The 17162-nt window shown below is 42.2% G+C and overlaps 1 protein-coding gene across 2 annotated transcripts in view; it reads right to left on the reverse strand.

Annotated features, from left to right (window-relative positions):
- Positions 1-17162, reverse strand: part of LOC147706797 (calpain-1 catalytic subunit-like) — an 861968-nt gene that overhangs the window by 182423 nt on the left and 662383 nt on the right. For both annotated transcript variants that reach the window (XM_086925930.1, XM_086925929.1), the window contains exon 10: positions 14726-14895. In XM_086925930.1, the coding sequence (XP_086782056.1) occupies positions 14726-14895 (170 nt within the window). The remainder of the gene's footprint in view (positions 1-14725; positions 14896-17162) is intronic.

Consider the following 17162-nt stretch of genomic DNA (forward strand, 5'->3'; position numbering starts at 1 on the left):
GCAGTAGTTACTGGTGCTGGTTTACATTTGATTGGAAAGCTGTGATTTATATTTTACTTAAATATCTATATCTCCAGAACACTCCTGTCAATTTTGGTGTCTAAAAATTCATAAAATAAATGTAAATTGGTGTCGGGTTTCTGGTGTATTGTGTGACTTTTGTATTACGTTGTTTTGGTACTTCTAAATGCTTCACAGTTTTTTTACGCCTGACCACTCTAAGCCACAGTTACTCAGGGTTGAGCCAAGGTTTAACAAACAAGCCTGACTGGATCCAAGGCGGTATTGTGGGTGCATTACACAGTGAGGCACCCCAATCACACCATTGAATTCACCACTTTCCCCACATTGGGCATTACGAATTTACACCCTAGACGAATTATCAGAGGCAAACACATATTTCAGTATTATTCAAGGAACTATAGGCCTGATTTACAGTTTGGCAGACAGGTACTCCGTCACAAGCCAGTCCACTGCATTTCAACCGCCACAGAATTTAATGCACTTGTAGTAGGGCGGATAGGGTGTCATCAAGACTGGAATGGAGCACAATAAAAAGAAGAGGCACAATCTCACAGGACCAACCATACATACAATACATATATGGTTTGAGGCACAGCGAGCACTTGGGTGGGACGGGGTGATCACACAGGCGATGCCACTATGGGATACAAAGAAGCTCGGGATACTGGGCAAGACAAAGGGGTTCCGTAATTGGGCCTCAATAGGTATATCGACAGTTGGGGACTTGTGGCAGAAAGGGGGGCCGCCTATGGCCTAGCGGAGACAGAGCGATTCCGTTACATGCAGGTTCGGCATGCATTGCAGTCCCTATTACCGCCAGATATGAATCCTGAGGAATCCTCTCCGTTGGAGGATAGACTCCTGACAGATCACCTTCAAAAGAAGGCAATTTCGTTGGCATATAAGAAAATAGTCAATAATAGGCCTGACCCCATAGAGACCTTGAAGACTGGGTGGGAGTGCGAGGTGGGAGACATTGACGAGGCGGATTGGAGGGAGGCGCTAGCTTCCCCTAGGGAAGCTGCTATTCCGTCAAGGCTTAGACTAGTGCAATTGAAAATTCTACACCACACATATTACACTAGGACACTTCTCCATAGGATAGGGAGGGCGGACACACCACTCTGTCTGAGACACTGCGGGGAGGCAGGGACGTTTTACCATACCATCAGGACTTCCCCTAAAAATTGTCGGGTATTGGATGGCAGTGATGAGGACACTCTCCCAGGTCACGCGAGTCACTATATTGCCAGACCCGAGGTGTTGCCGACTAAATATATGGGAACCAACAGACTTAAAAAACTATTGCCAGAGACTGGGTAACTTTAGGTATGACAGTCGCGAAACGAAACATTGCACAACGATGGGGGTCTAGGATGAGCCCCTCTCTTATCTAGTGGTGCAAGGATATGGACCTGGCGATGATCGCAGAATGATCAGTCTATATACATCGAGGCTGTCAGAAAAAATGGGAGAAGGTCTGGGGAGGTTGGAACGCTTACTGGGGAGGCATATGTGAACCCCCGCCTCGGGAGGACTCTGATTTGGATGCCAGTGTTTGAATAATTTATACTGTGCAACCTACTAAAACACATTACCACGTGTGGGGGGGGGGATTCGGAAGGGAGGGCAGACGAGCCGTGCTTTATGAGGAATGTATTGACGATTAGCTGACTAGTATAGTTATGTACAGGCATGACATGTTCACTATGCTGTCATTGGAATGCTCTACAAATTGTTTTTTAAAAAAATGATTGTAATGGAGCAACCCATCTGCCAAACTCTAAATCAGACCCTCTTTATCTACAGCATTGGTTCTTAACCATTTAACTTCTGTGGACCCCCACTGAATCAGTACAGGAAGCTGGGAACCCATGCCTATTTAATTTCTACAATTTGAACCTCAAATCAATAGAGAAAAATACACAAATAGAGATCTAAGAAACACAAATTATGGAATTTTTAATTTCATTCAACAACAAAAGAATATATATTACAAAATCGTACGTTTAATTGGCGCTTTTCAAAATGTTGTTTTATTTCTAAAAGATGAAGTGATATGCTTGACTCTAGCGAATCACTGTCTTTTTCTGCTTCTCATGGAGGTTCTCTTTGTGTCTGCATGTACCCGTGCTTGAATTGAGGCCATCAACTGTCTATATTCCATCACGGTGATGTGTTATGTTGGTAAAGTGCTGAAAATACTTGATGGTTGATGCTGCTACTTCTATTAATAGCAAAGAGAGAGGTACCCCTCCACTGGATGAAGGGCCCACCACCCAGGAAAGAGGCATGGTTTGGATATGTGTAGGTTGAAAAGTTAGGTGACGGTTCCATTGTCAAGTCAGGCCTTAAATTTTATATAGGTAAATGTCTGCCCTAACCCCCCCCCCCCACCCCCATCTGTGCTGCTGCCATAGAAAGACCACCATAAACAATCTAGTTTTCTAGGACACTTGAACAGCATCGCTATGCCATGTGTGTGCCCCTGAAAGTTCAAGCTCAGCCAACTGGATAAGTAAACAAAATGATCACTGCTGCGTGGAGGCCAAGCACTTATTTGTAGATGCACACAACTTCTGTCCAATCAGAACATGTACTCCTAGCTTCCAGCATGCAGGCTAAAGCCCCTCTAGTGATGCTCACATAATTATCTGGCAACAGTTGGGCTGTCAAGTCAGACCATAACAAGCATTGGCAAAGTCAATAGGTCTCGCCAATGCAAGAGCTATTGACTTTGCCAATGTGTTTTAGCCATGTTGTACAGTGTAGTAGTGTGTCAGTGTGGAGTGGCGTAGTGTGTCAGAATGCCTACAACAGGAACATACTCAAGCTCTTTGATCTGGTCAAACACCAGTCTAATAAATTGGCCAAAACTTCAAAAGGAACCCTCAAGTCTCTTATATCCTCAGAGTAATTCTCCTCCTTCGCTGACATAATCTCAGCCCTTGGAAACAAACTCAAATCCATCACATACCCTAAAACACCTCTCGACCCACCTCCTCCAGCCACGTCGCACCTACAGGCTTCACCCAAAAATCATGCTCACTGGACCGACTTCAAACTCTACGACGATGACTCACTGTCCACATTCCTATCTTCACTAAAACCCAATAACAATTCTAATGACCCGCTACCTTCCAACTGCCTAGCTGTCGTCGCCCAATTCATTGTTCCTAGCTGGACTATAATAATTAACGACTCACTCCGGCAGGGAACGATGCCCGACCCTCTAAAAGCCAGGCAAGTCCTTCCCATTCTGAAAAAGCTGTCACTGGATCCAGCCTCCCCTGACAACTTCAGACCCATATTCAACATCCCCCACTTAGACAAAGTGATGGAGAAATGTGTGCAGCAGCAGCTAAGTCAACACATCAACAACTTCCACCTACTCAATGACTTCCAATCTGGATTTAGACCAGGGCACAGCACTGAAACCACTATGCTCCACATAGTTGATGACGCTCTCCAAGCTCTTTACCAAGCAAAACATGTCTCCTCATCCTCCTAGACCTATCCATGTAAAACTACTCTAACGCCTCAAACTCAGGATGGGCTCACATGGCGCTGTTCTAGAATGGTTCAGATCCTTCCTCCAAAACTGGTCCCAGAGATTCCTCGTCAACGGCAACCTATCGTCACCATCCCCGGTCGGAGTCCCTCAAGGTTCAACACTGTCCCCCATCCTCTTCAACCTTTACCTGGAACCACTTACCGAAGTACTACGCACTGCTAATATCTCCTATCATATGTGATGACACTCAGATCTACATCAAAACCTCATCTCTCGAAGAGATCCTTTCCCTGAACGATGCCTTGGAACACACCGTCCAATGGCTCGCATCCAATCAACTCAAACTTAATGCAAAGAAAACTGGATTTTTTCTGATCGCCTCGCCCAATCCCAACCTTGAGATTAAATCATGGGTTAAGGCTATCACAGCCTTGAATTGCCCACCGACCATCGTGGATTCGGCCAAATCCCTGGGAATCACTCTCGACAGCAACCTGAACATGCGTGACCACATCAACTCAATGGCCAAATCAGCCAGATTCCACCTGAGATACCTTAGGAAATTGAAACCCTTCCTCGACGCTCCCGACCTAAAAATGTCATTCCAAGCACTTGTCATATCTAGTCTGGAGTATGGCTGTTCTACCCTCTTTGGTCTACCCAAGATCTCCCTGGCACCTCTAAAAACCTGCCTCAATGCGACCTCCAGAATACTCACCGGCACAAGGAAAGACAACAAGATTTCCCCGCACTTGAAACCTCTCAACGGGCTACCCCTAGATGCAGGAATACAGCTCAAAGTAGGATGCATCATGCACAAAGCCTTATTTTCTAACTCCCCTGCATATCTGAGGCAGAAACTTGTGATCTCCGTAGGGATCAGAAACTCCCGATCTGCCAGAGACCTCCTGCTCCAATCTGCACGCTTTCGGGAAAAAAAACGTACAACCAAGCTTTCTCCAGGGCTGCTCCAAGAATATGGAACTCTCTCCCTCCTGACATCAGAAGAATCCCCTCTCTGTCTTGCTTCAAAAAGGTTGCCAAAACATTCCTTATGGACAATTTTCTCGTTTAAGCTGCCTCTACCACCACTACAGCCCTGGTCTACGGCCATCTATTTCCTCGTTATCTACCTCACCCCTTCAGAAACTTGGGGCCTTGTCACGAACATTGATTAACGCAATCTATAAATATGTTATCTCGTCTTGAGTACTTGGATATTTAAAATGTATATATGTACCCTATCTCCCTTATGTATCGTGCACCCTGCCCTCCTTCATTCGATCTGTAACTGGATGATGCTATGCCTATTATGTACATGCCTATGTTTCTCTGTAAAGCGCTCTGATACCCTAACGGGTCAAGTTCGCGCTCTATAAAATACATAAAATAAAATAATATCAAAGCAGAGCTGTATGGCTCCACGTTACGCACTAAATCAAGCTGGGTCTGGTGGCTCAGTGGACTAATGCATCCACTGTGGGGGCCTGTGTTCGAAATCATGGTCACAGGTTATAATCCTGGCTGGTCCACTCAGCCTTTCATCCTTCTGAGGTGGATTAAAGGAGTACCATTGAGTTGGGTAACAATGAACATCTGTGGAGACGCGCAAGCGCGTCAACCAAGATGGCCGCTGCTTCCGGAGCTCCGTGAATACTACGGCCCGAAATTTCCTTTGACGACGATTTTCATGTCAAAAAGTCGGCGAAAATAGCGGTGCTTGCCTCCACATACTATTCCTCACCTGTGGAGCGATTTTGAGACGAATTCCTTCGGCGGAAGTGCTTCTTCTGGCTCCATGGTTCCTGCTCCCAGCTTCGCTTGCAGGTACTGCCGGCTTTGACTGCCTGGGGGCGGAGTAATATTTATGACAGAGCCTGGCTTGGGCCTAGCCACGCCTACAGTCCAATTTAGCTGCTGCACCTGTAGTTTTGAAGAGATTTTTGGTGTTTTTGTCAATATTTACGTCATTTTTCCCACATTTTGAGGTGGCTTTTCTTCACTTTACTATTCCTACGTGTTAGTGAATATTTTTTCACCTCAGAATGGATTCCAAAAATCCAACTACTAATAAAAGGAAGCAGCAGGTTTCTCCTCCTCCTACCAAATCTAAGGTAGTGGAATCCTCAGAACCTTCTCTTGCGCTAATTTTGGAGGAGCTTAAAGCATTACGTCTGAATACTGATACTATTGCCTCAGAAGTCAAAAATGTTCGTAAAGACATGGCTTCTATTTCAATGAAGGTTTCAGACAATGTCATTAAAATTCAAGATAATAAAAACAAGTTGGACGCTTTCACACCTTTAATAGCCAGAATTGTTCCAATGCATACTCAACTGCTGGACATGGAAAATCGAAATAGGCAATATAGTCTTCATATTTTTAATTTGCCGGAAGATGTTGAAGGGACTATTTGCCGACTATGGGGGTCATTATGATGGCGGATTTCCCGCATACTCCGGGCTGGCGGAAGCCACTACCGGCCCGGAGGATGCGGGAAATCCGACGAGGAGGCTTGAAAGACCCACCGCCAAATTAGGATGGCTGGTGGGTCTCACAATCCGTCCTCCGCTTTTCCGCCGCGGTCGGAAGGCAACCACGGTGGAAAAGCACTAACATGGCTGGCGGTGTCTATCAGACACCGCCAGCCATATTAGGATGTAGGGAAAGTAATGCTTTTCCGCGGCGGCTTTTCTGCCGTGGAAAAGCATACGGACATTCACTTTGGAGGCCTGTTGCGGGCCCCCTGGGTGAAGGTTGCATGGGGGGTGCACATGGGGGGTACCTATGGTATCCCCCTGCCTTTGCGTGCACGAAGCGGCAGGCACCGCGCGGTGCCTGCCGCTTTGTGCATGCAAATGCACTGCTTTCATTTTTTACATTGCGGCGGGTGCTGCTTCAAGCAGCACCCGCCGCAATGTAAAACATACAGGATGTGACCGCCAGGGTGGCGGTCACATCCTAAGTGCCATGGAGGGACCGCTGCTGCCCATGCGGACGGTCCCTCCTACTCAGGGGTGGCGGACGGACGCAAGTCCGTCCGCCATCCTAATCGGCCCCTATATTTGGAATCTCTTCTACCTGGTCTTTTGAATATTAAATTTCCAGAAAAATTTGAGATTGACAAAGCTCATAGAGTCCCGTCACATCGAAATCCTCGACATACAAAGCCCAGGCAAATGATATTCAAGTTTCTGCGTCATCATCATTTGGTTCTCATTCGTAAAGCTGTGAGAGAAATTCCATCATTGTTGGTGAATGGAACCAAAATTTTTATTCACCAGGAATTTGCTAAAGAAACTGTGGCTATTCGTAGAGAGTTTTCTTCCCTTCGTCCACAGCTGAGGAGCCTTGGTTTCAAATATGGTCTTTTTGACCCATCTACGGTGCATGTGTGGAAAGACAATGTTTCCAAGTCTTTTCAACGTCCTGAAGATCTTCGGCTGTTTCTTGACCAGCAAGCTCCTCCATCCATGGATACTCAAGATCCTAATACTTGAATTGGTTTTGTCTGACTTCACTTGTCACATCTTTGAATAATCTTCATTCATGGGCTCCAACGGTTACTGGCCATGCTTGAGGAACGGGTGTGCGTTTCCTTCTTTCTATTCATGTTTCGTGTTTGTTCATTCTTCTCTCTTTTCAGTTTTTCCCCTTCATATTTTCTACATAGAGTTACTCCTTTAACTCCTTGTCAAAGGTTTAAGACATCCAATCAAACGTACGAAATTCTAGATTATTTAGGTAGTTGCAGAGCTGATATTTGTTTTGTTCAAGAAACGCATGTTGATGATAAAGTTTTACAGTACATGAATAAAAAATGGGTAGATTCTATTGTCTCCTCGCCTGCTAAAGTTAAGAAAAATGGGGTCGCTATTTTCTTTGCTAAAAGATTGCATTGTCAAATTCTTAATAAGATTTTAGATTCTGAAGGGAGATATATTATAGTTAAAATAAAAATTCCTGACTCTATTTTCTTTTTGTTTAATATTTATGGCCCTACAGAAGATAACCCTGTATTTTGGGCTACAGTTACTACTGAAGTTTTAAAGTTGGGAAATGTTCCTTTGATTGTTGGTGGAGATTTTAATATTATTGCTGACCCCTTGCCAGATAGATTATCTACCTCTAAATTTCGTTCATCCAAGATTTTCCATGCCTTTAAAACGTTTCTTCATACCACCAAGTTAGCTGACATTTGGAGATTAAACTATCCCACTGGTAAAGATTTTTCTTTTTTCCCCAACCCTCATAATTCTCACTCTAGAATTGATTATTTTTTACTCTCCCCCTTTCTTGTTCAATCTGCAACTAATCCTACCATTGGTACTATTGATATTTCAGACCATGCCATGATTTCGTTTGTTTTGAATGTCTCGTCTTCTTTTGCTAAGCAATCCAGATGGCGTATGAATGCTGACATTGTACTCAATGACACTCACAAACCCAAAGCGATTCAAGATTATTTTATATTCAATCCAGAAGATTCTACTTCTATTGTTAATCACTGGGATGCGTTTAAAGCTTATATTAGAGGTTCCACAATTTCTATTATGGCACATGAGAATAAAAAATGTAATTCTAATATTAAAACTCTTGAGAAACAAACAGCCCAATTTGAACGTTTATTTATTACCTCCAAGGATCCTCAATATAAAATTAAATTACAAAAAATTAGGTATGAATTTAATGCTATCCTTAGTACTAGGGCTGGGATTCAACTCTCTAAGTCCAATGCTAAATTCCGCTTTAATTCGAATAGGTCTGGTAAACTCCTCGCCAATTACTTACGTATTAAAAGGGATAAAACGCAGATTACTTCCATTCAGAGCCCTCAAGGTAAAATTGCACTTTCCCATAATGATATTGTTCAAGAATTTCTACATTTTTACTCCACCTTATATAATAAATCAGATCTTTGTGATGATTCTATAATTGATGCTTTTTTAACTGCTTCCAGTTTACCTCATATTTCTCCTTCTGACAGACTTGGGTTAGACTCACCAATTACTACTGATGAAATCCTGAATGCCATTAAATCACTCCCAAAAAATAAATCTCCTGGTCCTGACGGCATCCCTGCTGAATTTTATAAAGAGTTTCAATCTCATTTATTACCTCACTTATACCAAATTTTTTCGCACTTTGGTACCTCAGTTACCATTTCAGGTTCTTTTTCAGAAGCTTTAATTGTTGTCCTTCCCAAACCTGATAAGGACCCTAAACTTGTTTCTAATTACCATCCCACCTCCTTGATTAATCAAGACTGTAAATTATATGCTAAAAGCCTCTAGATTAGCTCCTGTCCTACATTCTATTATTCACCCTGACCAATCCGGTTTTATGAAGAATAGATACTCTGCTAACAATACTAGAACATTATTAAATGTCATTGAAAAAAGTTCCTTACTCCTTGTCCCTGCAGGTGTTATGGCTTTAGATGCAGAAAAAGCCTTTGATAAAATCCATTGGCAATTTTTATTTAAAACGTTATTATCCTTTAATTTTGGACCCTCTTTTATTCGTATGGTTTCGGCTCTATATTATGCTCCCACTGCCCGATTGTTTATTAACTGCCAAATTTCTAATCAATTTTCCCTTTTTTAGAGGCACATGTCAAGGATGTCCCCTCTCCCCTCTCTTATTTTTGTTAGGAATAGAACCCTTTCTTAATTCCATCCGTAAGTGCGAAGATATTCAGGGTATCGCCATCAAAGATGTTACGGTTAAATCTTTAGCATATGCTGATGATGTATTATTATTTATTAGTAATCCTACCTTGTCTGTACCGTTATTGCTTGATATTATTTCCAAATACTCAGCTGTGTCAGGATATAAATTAAATGTTACGAAAACTGAATTTTTTCCCTTAAATATGCTTTGTACTCCTGATATGTTACCTTCACCTGATATTGTTTGGCAAAAGAGCAAATTGAAATACCTTGGTATAGTATTTTCATCATCCATGCATGCTACCTTGAAATTAAATTGTGACTTCATTCTTGATTATGTTAAACAAAAAACGTCCAAATGGTCTTCCCTTCATCTTTCCTGGTGGAGGAGAATGGAATCTGTTAACATGAATATTGCCCCGAAAATATTTTGTTCTCTTGCAATGATACCAACTAAATTTCCGCTGAAATTTTATAAAGATATTGATAAACTATTATCTAAATTTCTTTGGAATAATAAACCTCCTCGTATTGCTTATAAAAAAATTGAAGATTCCTAAATGCCAAGTTGGTTTTGCCCTACCGAATTTCTATTTATATCATAAGGCATTCATCTTAAAACAGAGCTCGCTATGGTTTAATATTTCACCTGTTGTTAGTCCTCCTACTTGTTAACTATGTCTCCTACCTCTAAGGTTGTACATTCCTCGTCCATAATCAAATCATCAAGATTAGTTTTTACTGATTTGGACTCTAATTTTGCATCTCCATTACTTTCTACGGTGCATTTGTCCTTATGGCATAGCGCTTTAATAAAATTAAATAGAAATGTCACTTTTTGGTCTTCATGGATTGATAAGGGCATTTTCTATCTTAAAGATGTTTTCTTAGATGGTGCTTTTATTCCATTTGCTCATCTCCAATTAAAATTCAATCTGCCAACGTCCGATATGTTAAAATATCAATTTTTGTGTAATTCCATTTTAGACTCCTTCCCAACTGGTATCCCGTCTATATCCTCAGCTGATTTTTTAATTTACATCAATACTGCTTCTGTATCTTCTAAAGCAGTTTCTGTATTTTATAAGACTCTTACCTTTTCATTAGGCTCCAACGTGGATATAATTTCCACTTTTTGGAATACTGAACTATTATCTAAATTTCTTTGGAATAATAAACCTCCTCGTATTGCTTATAAAAAAATTGAAGATTCCTAAATGCCAAGTTGGTTTTGCCCTACCGAATTTCTATTTATATCATAAGGCATTCATCTTAAAACAGAGCTCGCTATGGTTTAATATTTCACCTGTTGTTAGTCCTCCTTTTTCGTTTCATATTGAAAATTCCCTTGCAAAACCTTTTCCACTGCCCTCCTTGTTAACTATGTCTCCTACCTCTAAGGTTGTACATTCCTCGTCCATAATCAAATCATCAAGATTAGTTTTTACTGATTTGGACTCTAATTTTGCATCTCCATTACTTTCTACGGTGCATTTGTCCTTATGGCATAGCGCTTTAATAAAATTAAATAGAAATGTCGCTTTTTGGTCTTCATGGATTGATAAGGGCATTTTCTATCTTAAAGATGTTTTCTTAGATGGTGCTTTTATTCCATTTGCTCATCTCCAATTAAAATTCAATCTGCCAACGTCCGATATGTTAAAATATCAATTTTTGTGTAATTCCATTTTAGACTCCTTCCCAACTGGTATCCCGTCTATATCCTCAGCTGATTTTTTAATTTACATCAATACTGCTTCTGTATCTTCTAAAGCAGTTTCTGTATTTTATAAGACTCTTACCTTTTCATTAGGCTCCAACGTGGATATAATTTCCACTTTTTGGAACACTGAACTCTCCATTTCCCTATCAACAGATTCATGGTCATTAATTTGGACTAATAGTATTTCTGGATGGTTATCAGTTTCACTTTATCAAACCAATGCTTATATTTTGTTTAATTCTTTATGGACACCATTACGTTTATTTAAAGCAAACTTATTACGATCAAACCTATGTTGGCATTGTAATTTACATCCTGGTTCTTTTCGTCACATGTTATTTGATTGTCCTATTATTATGAAATTTTGGTCTGAAGTTTGGAATGTGATATTGAACATTTTGCCTATTTCTGATCTGCTTTCTTATAAATTGTTAATCTGTAAATCAGTTGTTTTGATTAATCCTCTTGAAGATGCTGAAGCTAAGTTATTTAATTTTTTGGTTTAGGCTGCATTTAAATCAATTACTTTTTGTTGGAAAGATGCTACTTCTCTTTCAGTTCATGCTTGGTGGTCTTGGATTATCTTTACAAGAAGAGGTGCTCAATTATCTTTACAAGGTGTTCATCATAATTCTATGCATTTTCAATCTTTTTGGTCTCCTATAGATTCATATGTACAGTTATGATTCATATTCTTTCAATGTTACTATTTTATTCACTGATTATTATACTGTCTTTTTAGCTTTTTATGGATAACTCTATTTATCTAATTTAATACACTATGAAATGTATATTTCCCCTTTCCCTTCCTCCCTCCCCTTCCTTCCTTCCCCTCCTGTTTTTAGTTATCCTTTGATTGACGATTATACTATGTGCTGTAATTTATTTATGACTGCTTATTTCTGATTGTTCTTAGTCGCTTACATGTAATTTATTGATTTAACTTGTACGTTTTCTGTATGTATCTCTGTGTTTTTCCTCTGCTAAAATTCAATAAAATCATTTTGAACTTAAAAAAAAAAAAAAACAATGAACATCTGTTATGCCTTGCCAAGATACCCTCGGCTGAGCGTGCGCTTTACAAATACATGTTATGCTATGTTAAGTTATGTATATCAAGACTTAGAAATATATGGGTGTTGTTACGCTCCCACCTGGCCCAAACACGCACCAATAGCTTACGAAACTCTCCATCAACCCCTCAACAGTTCAATACTGGACAGCTCCCACACATAGATGGATACCTCTCCTGGGCGTGGGGTGTCTTGTTCAATACATGTGACCTCACAGAATGTACAGTAAGTGACAGTTTTAACTGTGATTATGGCAGAACACTCCTTTCTTAAGTGGCACAGCTCAGAACCCTAATTAGAATGATTGTACATTTCTGCCTTTGATGACAGTAAAAGACAATTCGTATGTGTTGTTACATGCTTCTGTTTGCTTTACATGGGCTGCTCCCTCAAATCGCATTAAGCATACCAACTTAACTTTTAGCTTCCACTTTAAAATTCCTTTACATTTACAGATTATTTTAATATGTGCATTTTTGCGTCTGCTTTCTTATGTATATATAATGTATTACTCTGCTAATATTGTTTAATTTGTGAACAGCCACAGAAACCTTGTGTAGGTGTCTTGGACACCCAGGTGAGTGCAGACCCCCGGGTAAGAGCCTCTGATCTATAGAAAGGTGGCAGGTGGCACAGCCTCAGTGTGATTTTCTTTCAGAGGAACATAGGGCAGGGTAGAGAAGCGATGCCCTACGTTTGTCAGAACCAGCAGAAGTGGGAATGAATCAGGGAGGCGTCGAGAGAGACTGCTGTGGTTTTGCTCTGAAACTTGCATCATTATTTTAACATGTTACAAAATGTAGAAGTGTCCTAAATGTTGAGTTCTACAGAAGTAAAATCCTAGTAAACTCATTAAGATGAAAACCTTTCACACAAACAAACAAGTGGCTTACAATAGACATACATTGGATATGTTTGTGCTGAGAGATGGTATTTTAAAAGAAGCACCTCTCCTATTCCAATCGACTGGACTTAGAACTGACGACTGTGGCATTAGACATGGGCGGAAAACCGCTGACTTTATTGCATGAGTGAAACTCTGCCATTCGACCAGCCTCTTGTCGGGTTGGACAATCAGTTGGGCAAAGGTCCGTAGGGTTAAATGTATTGTTGGACAGGGTTTTTTAAATGGACTAGTCCTAGCAATGTATTATTATTTGTTCATTTAGGTGCCTCTTGGAATTAAACTGATGTTTCCAACTGGTTCTCTGCGGGCACTACATACCAACAAATATCACTGCTTATGGACTAGACAGACTTGGTTCTACTGGCTTCTCTGTTCCTATCAAAGCAAGGTCAAGGCTGTAGATGGGTCTAATCTGAGGTAGAGTGGTTAGCAAAAGAATGATGGGTTGGACTACAACCCTGAGTGATTGCCAGTGGTTAGAATTATTGCAAGCATAGTCCCATCAACTTTTGTGCGTTTGATGTAACGCCCTAAGTGGCCTAGGGTATGACTAGAGGGGTGTCCCTTGCCCACTGTGCCACTTGAGCCAAGCTACACCCGACTGAAATCCCCAACCAGAGCAACACTGATCTCGGATTGCTTGTATTCCAGTTCAGAGAGGAACTGGGTTCGGGCTGTACTCTTCCAAATAGAGCAGGGTCAAGGCTGATTTGCATATAGCTTGGTCCTATCTGAGGTGGCATGGAGTGCAAAAGAACGAAGCGGTGGAATACTATCCTGAACAATTTGTCAATGGTTACATTTATTGCAAGCATCTTCCCATCACCTTTAATGTGTTTGATGTAACATCCAACGTGACCAAGCTTATGCCCAGATGTGGGTCCCTTGCTCAATGTGCTACTGGAACCAAGGTACATCTGAATGAAGCGCTCCAATCAGGGCAAAACTAGTCTTGGGTTACTTGTGTTCTGGTTCAGCGAGGATCTGGCTTGGCAGTTCTGGCTGGACTCTTCCTGTTGGAACAGGGTCAAGACTGATTTACTTATAGCTGGGTCTAATCTGAGGTTGCATGGCGAGTGAAAGAATGATGGGTTGGAATGCTTATCAAAGCGATTGTCAGTGGGTTGACTTATTGCACTGATCGTCCCATCACCTTTAATGTGTTTTGCTCTACAAGGACCTTTGGGACTGGGGCATAATGAAGACATTAATGAAAAATGGTGTCCCCTAGATCAAAGATTCCTTAAACAACAATGCAGCATCACTAAATTTGAAATATCAGCCATATGTATTCATCATACAATAGAGTTCCATAATAGACAGTAAACTCCTACCCTGTTTTCAATGTTAGGCTTCTCTGTCGTTCATTAAACTTAAACATTTGATGAATAAATATTGCTGATGTGTAGAATTTAGTTACACATCATTGTTTAAGAAATCTTTGCTCCGGAAGCATTGACACACTATTTTCCACTACCATAACACATATCTCAACAGCATCTAATTGTCATGAACCATGGGCTATCTGTGCACTCTCCTTTGCAGCGATCCCCTAGCTGGAAGCAAGTGGATACTTTCAACAACATGCAGAAGTTGGATTCAATGCGATTTCTTCACCTCCCTGCAGAGACATTAAGAATGAATCCGGTGCCCAACCAGCCCTCCTTCAACCTTCTACTTCATGGTGCAATGAGAAGATGTATGTGAGGAAGCATGAACTGCTCTCAATGTGCTTGAACTTCCGCTTGCATGCAAAACTCTCAGGCTTTGCAATCTCTTTACAAGGCAGTAACGTTTGAAGATGCTCAGTACCTCATACACGGCAAAGCCAATGTGGAGTTTGGGTTCGTGTAACTTCAGAAGCTGTCGCCGGTTCTTCTGCATGAGGGCAACAAGGAGGCTGCACGCAGGTTTGTCGTCTTCTGAGTCCTCGTCTTCCTCCAAGAGGGTGACCTTGTACTGCGGGTTGATCCAGAAGGTGTCTGAACAAACAGAGAAGAAGGAAAAGAACTGACTGCAAAGGAGCAAGTTACAAACGAACAATGTGAGATGGAGCGAAGAAACTGGAGCAACTTACAAAGGAAAGTTACAGGGGGCCTTGCGTGAAGGAGAAACAAGAAAGGAACAACCTACTATTGGAGAAGTGGAGGAGTGAACAGAGAGGAGAAACTTACAATGGTTCAATGCGAAAAGAGGCGAAAGAAGAGGAGCAATTTGCAAAGGGGTAATGTGTGAAAGAACTGACAGAGAGGAGCAGCTCACCAAGGAGCAATGCATGAAGGGGCGAAGAGAGAAGCAACTTACAAGGTAAAAGGCGAGAAAGAGCAACTACTAAGGAGCGTTCATGTTGCTTTTGAAAATATCGGAATTAATAGCTTTGTCATTTACAATGCCAATAGTTACAACTTTCGCAAATGTGACACCTATAGCATTTGTAATGCAATATGTGTTGTATTTACGTGACTTAGATGTATTGATTTGCTTGCTAGCAAGAAATTAGCAATTCCTGGTAATTTAGTTTATCAGTCACACAACTCTCAAGCTGTTTGGAAGCCCCTCAGTGTGATGGCCTGCAGACTGTGATAGAAGCTTGTTAGCCCCCGCCGCAGCCACATCACACCCCACCTGAGAGACCTGCACTGGCTCCCGGTCAACAAGAGGATAACCTTCAAGATCCTCACCCACGCACACAAGGCACTCGACAACACCCGACCAACGTACCTCAACAGACGACTCAGCTTCTACACCCCCATCCGCCAGCTCCGCTCTGCCGGCCTCGCCGTCGCCACAGTGCCCCGCTTCCGAAGAGCAAACTCTGGTGGCAGATCCTTCTCCCACCTTGTCGCCAAGACCTGGAACACCCTCCCCATCCACCTACGGCAGACCCAAGACCTGCTGACCTTTAGAAAACTCCTCAAGACCTGGCTTTTTGAGCAGTAGCAGCAATCCCCACCCCAGCGCCTTGAGACCCTCACGGGTGAGTAGTGCGCTTTACAAATTATATTATTGATGAACTTGGTCACCTATGCCAAGAGTCATCGCTACCACCTCACTGGGCTCCTAGCTTTTGTTTTGGGTAGGGGCTTGTGCCTGGGCCAGAGGTAGAAAATACAAAGTAAAGTACTATATGACCACAAGCAGTGCAAATTGATCCCAGCCAATCCACTGCTGCTGCCATTCATAAAACAGAGCTTGTGCCCTTCCGTGCACCATAAGATGTCGATCGGAGAGGCCAGGTACACGACCTCAGGCCCTTTCTTCCCTCCTCCTCCTAATTTGTCCCTCTGGGCCCTCGGAGCGCGTCAATGACTATGCCTCCCCTCACTGGTGCTAGTCCTCACTCCACTCTGGGTGTTTTAGAGTGGATCTGTGTATTTTGTAGCAGCCATCTTAGAACTGCTGGCTGAGGGTGAGAGGGCTTAGACAGAGGCATGAAGAGTTGCTAACATGATTGCCTCCTCCAAGTGATATAATCGAACCGCCTTAGCCTCCACGGCTCACTGTTAGTGTGGGGGACACGCATCCGACTTGCAGTCTATTTCCCTGAGGATTCCGCTGTCAAGATCCTCATGGAGGTCCTCATTGCAGCCGAGTGGTATATGCGAGACTCGAAGCAAGGAAAAACGCTGGTGCAGTGGGAGAAGCCGGTAAGTGCAGGCAATGAACCGGAAATTATTTTTTCCTAACTTCACACTGGACTTAATGTCTGTGAGATCCCAGCTAAGCTTTGGACCCGTTTTCTCTACATTCTTGGGCTCCCACAAGGTTTTCCACTCCCACTGCTGATCTGCCTGATTTATTCCGATTCCCAACCCCCTGTCCCTCTCTCCCCCTCCCACTTTTTCCCTCTTTCCTCTCCTGGGGACTTGTTTCTTCTGTATTGGATTTTGGAACTGTAACTACAGTAATCCATTTGCCCTTTACCAAAGTGCTCCTTCTCCCCTTGTTGGGGAGGGATCCAGCACTTATTCCCTGGAGTCTCATAGACCCCGCTGTGAGAGTCCACAGCGTTAAGGGAGTCTCACACAGCAGTGGTATGTATCATTTTAGCACCCTAGTGTAATTTTCCCGATTCATGCCCTTATATAGGTATAGATCTCCATATCCTTATATACCTTAGACAGGCATAGAAATCATAACCATATTTAGGCTTGGCCCATGCAGTCCAAATACGGCATGGCTACTTCCACTAGTTCGGAAAATCCACAATGATTTCTTGGAAAAACCCGCCTTCAGCAGCTAGAGACTT

The sequence above is a fragment of the Lissotriton vulgaris genome, chromosome 6 (genome assembly GCF_964263255.1).
Source record: "Lissotriton vulgaris chromosome 6, aLisVul1.2, whole genome shotgun sequence".
Lineage (NCBI taxonomy): Eukaryota > Metazoa > Chordata > Amphibia > Caudata > Salamandridae > Lissotriton > Lissotriton vulgaris.